This window comes from Agrilus planipennis, unplaced genomic scaffold (genome assembly GCF_000699045.2).
Source record: "Agrilus planipennis isolate EAB-ADULT unplaced genomic scaffold, Apla_2.0 scaffold38, whole genome shotgun sequence".
NCBI lineage: Eukaryota > Metazoa > Arthropoda > Insecta > Coleoptera > Buprestidae > Agrilus > Agrilus planipennis.
Window position 1 is genome coordinate 325010 of NW_020438882.1, and position 9967 is coordinate 334976.

The 9967-nt window shown below is 30.5% G+C and overlaps 2 protein-coding genes across 2 annotated transcripts in view; both read right to left on the minus strand.

The window, feature by feature from the left end:
- Positions 1-1043: 1043 nt before the first annotated feature.
- On the minus strand, positions 1044-5618 carry LOC112906745 (protein Skeletor, isoforms B/C-like). Its single transcript, XM_025981530.1, has 6 exons — positions 5225-5618; positions 4944-5118; positions 3857-4099; positions 2220-2355; positions 1809-2099; positions 1044-1405 (listed from the first exon to the last, which is right to left on the minus strand). Exons 1-6 carry the CDS (start codon positions 5593-5595, stop codon positions 1074-1076), a joined length of 1548 nt encoding a protein of 515 aa, XP_025837315.1. The 5' UTR covers positions 5596-5618; the 3' UTR covers positions 1044-1073.
- Positions 5619-8350: 2732 nt separating this feature from the next.
- The window catches only part of LOC108745194 (protein Skeletor, isoforms B/C), a 19096-nt gene continuing 17479 nt past the window's right edge, over positions 8351-9967 (minus strand). The window contains exon 9 of the mRNA XM_025981527.1: positions 8351-8788. Within this exon, the coding sequence (XP_025837312.1) occupies positions 8460-8788 (329 nt within the window). The 3' untranslated portion in view covers positions 8351-8459. The remainder of the gene's footprint in view (positions 8789-9967) is intronic.

Consider the following 9967-nt stretch of genomic DNA (forward strand, 5'->3'; position numbering starts at 1 on the left):
TCCACGTATAGCGCCTCCTAACGTGATGGTTGAATAAAGTATTCGCGACGGTTAATTTATGTAAAAATTGCAAAATTCTATCAGTCTATCTCCCCTATCATTTCTGTTGCCTAATCCAAAAGAACCTACTATTGCACCCACTTTACCTTCACCTATTACTGCTTTGAAATCTTCTAAAACTATTAGGTTTTCCTGTCCATTCCCTAAATTTAACTCGTCTTCTATATCTGCATAAACTGCTTCTACGTCTTCATCAATGTAAGATGATGTAGGCATGTAGACCTGCACTAATATCGTTCTTGCCGGCTTTGAATTTAATGTAACTATAACTATCCTATCACTTTTTTGTAAATAACTTTCTACACTCTGCCCTACTTTCCTACTAGTTTACGTCCGGAGTGCTTTACCCTAGAGGACGCCATCATTTAAGTTTTGCGTACGTTGTACTCGGAATCATAATGTGGTGGTTTCCCGTTGCCTTCCACATCGCAGTATTGTGCTTCAGGGTGCCATACCGGACCTCGTGATCTCTGCCACCCTGAGTACTGAACGAGCTGCTGCCCTCTTTCAGGGACTTGTCTTAGTCTGGTTTCTCTTTAAGAACCCCTCCAATATGGTTGAACCTATAGTTCGGCTCCTTAAATCATCGAAACTCGCAAGCCGATCCACCCATTCTAGTTTGTACAAGAGTTTCGTCAAGGTTCAAGTCCCGTCGGATCGGTTCTTATTATTCTCATTATTTATTTTATTTATTTATTTGAACCAGAAGTAATTACATACATACATATATTATTACATATAAGTTGCAGTAATTCTGCAGAGGTAATAAGTTACCTGTTCGCAGTCTGGTTAAAGAAAAGATAAAGAGGAGAGTAGAAGAAAGCTTATAACTAAAATAACAGTTAATAACTTTGACATTTAATAGTGCTTAATATATCAAATATTAATATGAAAATTCATTTTCAATCTTTACCCACTATAAATTACATTAAGCTAAAAATTTGTCGCGGGTTCGATTCCCGGCGAGAGTGTGACAACAGCAACAATTTTTTTTCTCATTAACTTGAAGTAATTTATAACGGGTAAAGATTGAAAATAAATTTGATAAATGTATATGTTTGGTGTGTAAAAAGATAAGTATATTTATTACCTGCTGTTGGTCTCGGTCTTCCTCTTCTTGAGTATTCTACACCAGCAAGAACCCGAACTCGAGCCTGGGCTTCGTCTGTTAATCTGTCAAATCCACCGTGCGGTTCATCGGTGATAATTAAGGGATGATAAAACTCAGCACTGTGGGGATTGTTGCCTCCTCTCACTTTAAACGAATATGTTAAGCCTCTTCTGAGCCATAACTCAGGCGCTAAAAGACCGTTTATGTACCACGCCAATGGAGCTGATGGTTGTCCTAAAAAGAAAAACTGTTTTTAATTTAAAATGGTTTGAAACTATGAAATCCTATGACATTGTTAATTACTTAATAGTGGATTAATATGCAATATTAATTTGAAATCATTTTTTCGATTTTTTATTTACCCACTACAAACTACCTCAAATTAATGAGGGAAAAATTGTTGCTGTTGTCACATGGTGTATCATCTCAAATTAACACATATACTTATTGTTTAACTGTTTCAGTATTATCAATATTTTTGTCTTGCTTTAAAAAGTTACACAGTTCTCCCGCTTTTTTGACAGGAATTTTACACATTTTTAAAACTTGCAAAAAAGGTACTAATCAATCCGTCAACTTTTGGAAATATTTAGTATTAAAAGTAACAAGTTAAATTATAAAGTAATTTACAGTTTACCTGTCATTCCTTGGTAACCCTTTTTACCTCCCGAAGGCCCAAGGTACGCATTGAAAGTACGAATATTTCTATCGAATATTTGATTTTTTTCCCACACTTCTACTAAATTCCTGTCGGTTGTTGTAAATGCAAAGCAATTTGATGCCGGTTCCTTTTTATTCAGCTCAATTTTGATATCAGATTTCGGATAAATATCGTGAAATGTTGGCTCTTTGGATTTGTCAAGACGACCTAAGGCCCATACAATATAGACGGACCCTTCTGTAGGAAACTCTTTATCTCCAGTGTCAGCTTCGGTAAAAAAATACATTCTTTAATTAAATATAAGACACGGACGCAATTGATCAAGAATCCTAAAGTTTAATTTATATAATAAAGGAAATAAAAATAAAAAAAATTTGCTTCACTTACGTGATATTAAACTTCTTCTGTACGTAATAATATTAATACCATTTTCGCGTACTGCAGTGTGGATTTGATTATTATCTTGACCACCCACCAATTCGTCTTTGCAAACACCTTTATATTGACCCAGAACTTTTACGCACTAAAAGAATTATTGACTTAATGTTAATAACTCAATTTTATATTAAGTACACATAATTCACTAAAAAATGATAATGAGAAAGCTTTTGTACAAAATTGGTATCTATAATATTTATCAATTACCCATGCAATCTACTTTTTCCTAACATAGAATCGTATGTAAAAAACGCGATTAAAAGAAGTGTAAAAAGAAATATATGTACATTTAATTATAAGTTCTATATTAATTGAGCATCATCGCTTTTATTAAATATGTCAATGATTACGTAAGTACAAGTACCACCAAAATGCAATTATTTTACCATACTTTTTCGTGACAAACTCTATATAGTGTTCTATTCTACGAGATTCCAATAGGCTTGTTTTGTTGAACAAAAAAATGGTAAAAAAACTGGATCTGTTATCAACCTACATCAGTGCCAAACGAAAGTAGAAATAGTGACGAAATCAGTGTTAAAAAAAAGGCTGTTACGATAGTAGAAGACACTGCATAAACACGAACAGTTTAGTCAGTTTAATAAAAGTGCAGGAAAAAGAACAATCGTTGCCGTGATAGGATATTGAGAGTAGAGTTTTGGTCTTTCTGTTTTTAATTTCGGTTAAATTGATTGGTGTTTCTAAGTTTAGTGATTGTTTTATTATTAATACGCACAGCAAGGAAAAACTTCATCACTTTGATTAAAAGGTAATTATGTTTTTAATGAAAAAATATAAGTACAACATTCGTTTGGAGTTGTATTTAAAATAACAAATGAAACATGTAAAAAACCGTGTAATCGCCGAAAATTAGCTTATTAGATGGTTTGTTAATTAGAGCGTCTAATGAACATTTTTGTCTATTGATCATAACGTATACATTGGATATATACATTTTTTTGTAAATATCTTCAATTTTTATTAATTGTCTTGCACTTCGAATTTAGATCAACAGGAGAGCGAATCTGTTCAATAATATATATAATTGTTTGTCTTTTTTACTGACTGTTAATATATGTGTTATATATTTATTACAGGTTGGTTGATGTTATGAAAAACTACGTATTTGTATTTGGTGAGTTATTTTGAGCATTTTTTTCTATGTACCCACATTGTATTTGAGTACCTGTTTTTGGAAGTAATATAATAGGAATTGAGGGATTTTGGTCAGAAAATCTTCGCAATCATATTAGATTTCGTTCTTATTCTAGATTACGATTTTCACGAAACTATTTTGAAAGTATTACAATAAATTATATCTAGATATTGTACCACATTAAGGTATTGATTGTGATATTACTTTACTTTTTTGCGACCAATCTGGTTTTGATTTCTATAATATCTTAAAAATGGAGAAAATAAAAATCCTAAAATAATTTGGACTTCTATAAAAATATTCAATTTATAGACGGTCAAAAATACGTACTAAGTAATACGCATCCTTATCGATAATATACGTCTATCGTAAGAGTTTAATTGTAATTACTAAAAGTTCGTTTAGTAATTATTATTCTTGGTATATTTACCGCTGTTAATGCTGTAATGTTGTAATCTGTTGCTAATCCTCTATATTCGTGGATATAAGCTACTGCAACATCCGCCCCCAACATTTGACTTTTTTCTGGTGATCCTGACAAGCCAAACGCCATATATTCATCCTCTTTAATTTGTCCTGCAAGTTGAATTGTTATGGCAGGTCCGAAGATTTCCCATGAAACTTGAAAATCTCTATGAAGTTGTAAGCAGTTTGGTAAATCGTTCTTATGAGGCTGAAATCAATAAATATGGAATAAATTCCATATCTTACCATAAGTGGGTTTAGATTCGTCCAATAGAAACATTAGTTTTATGTTGTCGTCGATGATCCTCGTCAAAGATCATTTAGGGCATCAATGCGAGGGAGGCCGAGGATAAAACCTATCATAAATTTTGTACACTTATTGTCAGGGATATAGGAAAGGACATGGGGTGCCTTCTATCCAGAAAAAAAATACTGTTCCTGAGGGACAGATAAATTAGTTTTATCTGGTCGTCGATGATTTTTAACACGTATTTAGGACATGATCGCGAGTAAAGTCGCAGATAAAACCTAGTTTTAATATAAAAAGGACAAAAAAATGTTTTCTGCTTTGTTTGTTCTTCGGAGTCAACGAAAGACGTAATTCATTGATATGGTAAACAAATTATTCGCGAATTTTATCAATTCTATCGACCTTTGCAAAAATAATTAAGTAAGTCAACAGATTTTACGTTACTTATGTTTTCTTTAAAAAAGTAAAATGCAAAACAATTTGAAGAAAAACTGAAATATGATGTTAATAATTAACAATAGGTCTTAATCTGATAATATCAAGACATAGTGAAACTATTTCAGTAGTATGTTCCAAAATTCCTTGAACCGTTCGCAATTTCTTCATGATTAAGTTATGGATTAAGAATTAGGCTATTAAAAAAATAATGTTAATATTGCCTAGGATTTTTCTTAATACCACATTTAAGAATCACTTTTTCTTTTGTCTACAGAAACAGTTATAGAAATAATTTTTAAAAAATAATTTTGTTTTTGCAATTAAGAAATCTTTTTATATAAGTAATAGAAATAGTTGTACTTACTATAACTTTCACGAGAGATGGTGGAACATTCAAACCGCTTGTTATTAAAATAGAACCTAAATTTGCTTTGTTTTCGAAATCGAAAATACTTAGCCAGTCTATATTGAAAACAGTTAAATCTCCTGGTAATTCCAAAGTGATTGTTTGGTTTTTATATGCCCTTAGTGAATCTAGACTACAAAAAAAAATATTTAGATTCGTAGAACGTTTATATCCAAAATTCATAACTCTCTGTGTTTAATTCTATTACGTACAAATTATATTTTTAATTGAACACTTACTATCCATATTCGTCTGGAATTTTATGCCCCTTTGAATTCGGCAAAGGGCCAATTCCAGCAACAAAATAAGCGTCTTTGGCTTTACCATCGTAGAAAAGATTGTTTATTCTAATACTTTTAGCGTCCAGAACTTCAATTTTTCCTGAACTGATCATGTTACTTTTGGCAGCAAGTTTTCCTATTTTTTGAACAGTTGGAGGTTCAAAATCTTCGGGAATGTAAATGTCTCCAAAGGTGTTTTGGCTCCAAATGTCGTAAATTGCGAACCACTTTATGTCGGTTAACTTTTTCTTTTCTGGTAACGTTAATGTGAAGTCTTTATTAAAATATCTTTCTAAAACGTTAGTTCTGAAATGGAGAAATTGAATCATATGTACACTTCTTGTAATGTGAGAATGGTACAGGAAATAATCTNTTCATGAATAAAAGAAAAAGTAAATATTCAGTATTTTCATGAATAAAAGAAAAAGTAAATAGGTACCGATATGCAGAGAACACAAAAACATAATTACATATGACAAAAAAAAAGAAATAAACTGAATTAACCAGTTATATTATCAATTTCTAAAAATTGAACATTATCCTAGCTAGAAAAATCAGCAATCATTTCTTAAATATAGGAATTACCTTGTAGACAAATAATTACACATTCCACTTACCTATGTTCTTGTATTGCATAATGTAAAGCTGTTTTATTCTGAATGTCTTTTGCATTAACGTGTGCCCCATTTTTTAAAAGAAAAGTACATAAAGTCACACTCTGCACTGAATTTATTAAACAGGTTCCTCCATTATAATTTGGTTTATTAATGTCAGCTCCTTTTTCTACTAAGTACTGAACAACTGCAAAATGTGTCATGAAGCAGGCAGAGCGAACAGGAGTAGAACCTGTATCAGATACTGCATTTACATCTGCACCGTTGTTTACTAAACACTTTATCACATCTAGTTTACCAGAAACTGCTGCACACCACAAAGGAGTTACACAATGGACAGATCTTTAACATATATAATCCAAAAATTGGAAGAGAAATATACATGTTAATAGGATGCTTACCTATCTTCAGGGACTTCATAAAGACCCCTTTGTTCAATATCAGCTCCACAAACATTGATTAGATACTCTACAATTTCTGTCTGACCTTTTTTGCATGCAATAAATAATGGGGCACATCCTGATTTGACTCTGTTCACTATTTCTTTTCTACATTCACGAGTAAACTTCTGCAATTTTATTCTAAGGTTAAGGGTTAATTTCGCTCCTGGAGGTAAATGTTTACATTCTTCCATTAATTCGTGAAAACACTCATCTTTCTGATTTACAATATCTATTTTGTTTGGCATTTTCCACATTTTGATCTTAGTTCTCATTCACGTTCACATTTGAAGACAACAACATCGATACCAAACGAAGTTAAAATAGCGTCTTGTCGCTCACTTATGAATGTAAGTAAACAACGCCTTTATTTAAAATATCAAGGATAGTGCAGCAACTTCCTATATAAATGAACTTTATTATCAAATAAGGTAAAATTCAGTATCACAAGGGCAAAGTAAACACTCAAGATTATGATTATTATGCCTGATTATTTATGACAACGATGACAACTAAAGTAAAAGTAAACAATACTACCAACTGATTAACTAAGCTAAATAATAATAACAAAATTAATAGTTGTGAAATGAACAAAAATTAAGTGTTAATGTCTAAAATTTGCCTAAAAAAGTTCAACTATTACACAGAGGAAATTTACATGTACGTAAAAAGTGAACTAATATGTTTGTGACTTCTAGACTTTACACCCTGTAAGTAATATTTCAAGTCTGACATACATATACAGGGTGATTTATATTCACAATTTTACAAACTTGAATTTTTTACTTATATGCATAACGTAGCACAAGACAATTTTATAAAGGCGAATAAAAAGAAGTGAAATATTTATTGTAACAGTAAAAAGTAACCATTCAACGAATGTAGGTATTATAATAGGTACCTATTTACAATTTACAATACTATTTTAAAAGGGGAGGGTGTGTTTTTACGTATGCGTTGACGTATTTCCATCTTATCTTTTAATATTAGATAAGCACCTGTTCCTTAAGTACTTAATAATTTCAAGACCAATGCTGTATATGACGATACGTATAAAGTTTTACATAACAGATGTAATTATATTATAATTTATCTGATGGATAGTTTTTTTGATAAACAGAAAAATTTATTATCAACTACTTAAGAAAACATATCGTTACTTCTCCTCTTCTTGTTACTAAAATTAACTTACGATTAGAAAGTATTAGGTATACATAGGTATACTAAGTTATTATTATTTTTATTAGTACTAATTCTTCCCCCTGCCCCCGGCCATGTTTATTGCTCCACTATGACGTAGTGTCGGCCATCATTCTTTTCTAATTGTTGCAGTTGTCGGCCATCATTCTTTTTCAATTGTTGTCGCAATAGGTACTTCTTCCAAGAAATAACAGGATCTAATTGTATTAGATTTTGAAACACACAAATGCAATACATCGTACACTGCAGCATAAGAAATTGCTGATACTAACTTTCATTCACGTAATACTACTTTGCCATGCGCTGACAGCACTCATATTTCTTTTATATATATTAAGATTAAGTATTTTAATCAAGCTAGCTCCCCTAAAATGCAACAAAAAAATGTTTTTGATTTCAAACCTCCCTCCTCCAAAAGCTTCCTCCCACTTACCTCAATAGCTAAATTTTGTTCTAGTCTAGGCTTTAGTTAGTATGTATTTTCAGTGAAAATTATAATTAACATTGTAAGATAAAATCAGCTTATGAAAAATTTAAAAAAAGTACGTCTTCCCGCGCAGTTTCCAAACAGAACTACCTAGAGATTTGAAATGTATATTCGTGAAATTTTCTTCTTAAAGATGAGTATTTCGCTAGCATTGTGGATTCAGTATTTTCATGAATAAAAGAAAAAGTAAATATTCAGTATTTTCATGAATAAAAGAAAAAGTAAATAGGTACCGATATGCAGAGAACACAAAAACATAATTTTTGAATAAACGGTTATTATGTTAATTGTTTTTATCTCTTTTAGTAATTTTCTATTACTATTCAAAAATAAAAAACATGACTACATCCGTATACTTTATTTTAAGGATTGTCTAGATGTCAGGTTTATCTGTTACCACAGTAACGGATTCCTGAAGGAAAATTTTATAAATACAGTTCACAGCTTTTTGTTTACATAAACAATCTGTAAGATTGTTTAAAAAACAAATGAGAGACTACTGCTACAAGAAATAATACCCAGAAGTTACATTTTATATCTGAACAATTTGATTTTACGTAATTATCAACCACGTAAATTTTCCATCCCATATTCGATTGCGTGAAGGAATTATAGTAGACGATGTCGGGCCACGAGGTGTTGGGGGTAACTTCTAAAAGTGCCGGTTCGCCAGAATCACAAGTGTATTCTAAAGATCGGTTGAATTTTTTAAATGTCGGAAAATCGTCATCTAATCTTCTGTCTTGATTTTCCTTATGCTTCGATAAACAAAGAGGCCCAGCTAAACACCAAAAATAGTGATTATTGATAACAGACATACATGCGGAAAGTTTTTGTGAACAATAAATGTATGTAATACTATATTTATTTATTTATTTATTTGAACCAGAAGTAATTACATACATACATATATTATTACATATAAGTTGCAGTAATTCTGCAGAGGTAATAAGTTACCTGTTCGCAGTCTGGTTAAAGAAAAGATAAAGAGGAGAGTAGAAGAAAGCTTATAACTAAAATAACAGTTAATGTAATATATGAAGCTTAATACTAAATCTATGAGTTTGTCTCAAATGTTATTTTACATTTAATTAAGATGATATTAGTTATATATGTAATGTTTTTATAATTATCTATCTTTGACCATATATATTTTAACATTTTATGGTGAGATCTTTTGTATCTTAAGTAATAATACCTATTGCACATATATAGGTTCTTATATCTAAGATTAATTAATCAGTGATAACAATTTTATTTTTATTTGGCATTAATAGACCTTTATAGGTTAATAGTTAATTGTGTGATTTTTGTACAGTCGATTTTTCAGTCTTCTTTTCTTTTTTTGTTTTTATCCTAGTATATTGGCTTTAATCCAATTCTTTATTTTCAATTTGAATGAGGCACTTTTGGTGTTTAGTAATTTAAGGTCGGCACTCAGATCATTGTATATTCTTATGGCCACGATGTGGTTATTCATGTTACTTACGGTTTTACTGATATTTGGTAGAGGTATTATTTTTTTCCTAGTTTTACTTGTGGATATATTGAATTTTTCTTTGAGTTGATTATAATGGTATTTTAACGATTCAAATGCAAATATTTGTTTTAGATTTAAAGGAACGTTTTGTACAAAAGTATTTTTGTAGACAATTTTTAATATTCTGTTTTGTTGTTTTTGTAATGGCTCTAAATTATTTTTATAGGCTCCACCCCACGATATATTTCCATAGCTTAGTATACTGTGAAAATATGCATAGTATATCATGCTTAGTGTTTCTGAATTCATAAATTTAGATAATTTATATATAATGTATGTTAGGTATTTAGTTTTTTTTAATATAAAATCTATGTGTTTGTTCCATTTTAAGTTATAATCAAAGAATATTCCTAAATATTTACATGTTTCGACTCTTTTGATATTTATATTATTAATCTTAATATTCATATTTTTAGGTAT

Coding starts and splice junctions, on each gene's coding strand:
- LOC112906745 (XM_025981530.1), bottom strand. CDS start 5,595: ATGATTCAATTTCTCCATTTCAGAACTAACGTTTTAGAAAGATATTTT. Junction 2,356..3,856: donor ACATTACAGCATTAACAGCG/GTAAATATACCA, acceptor TAATTCTTTTAG/TGCGTAAAAGTTCTGGGTCA. Junction 1,406..1,808: donor GGGTTACCAAGGAATGACAG/GTAAACTGTAAA, acceptor TTTTCTTTTTAG/GACAACCATCAGCTCCATTG.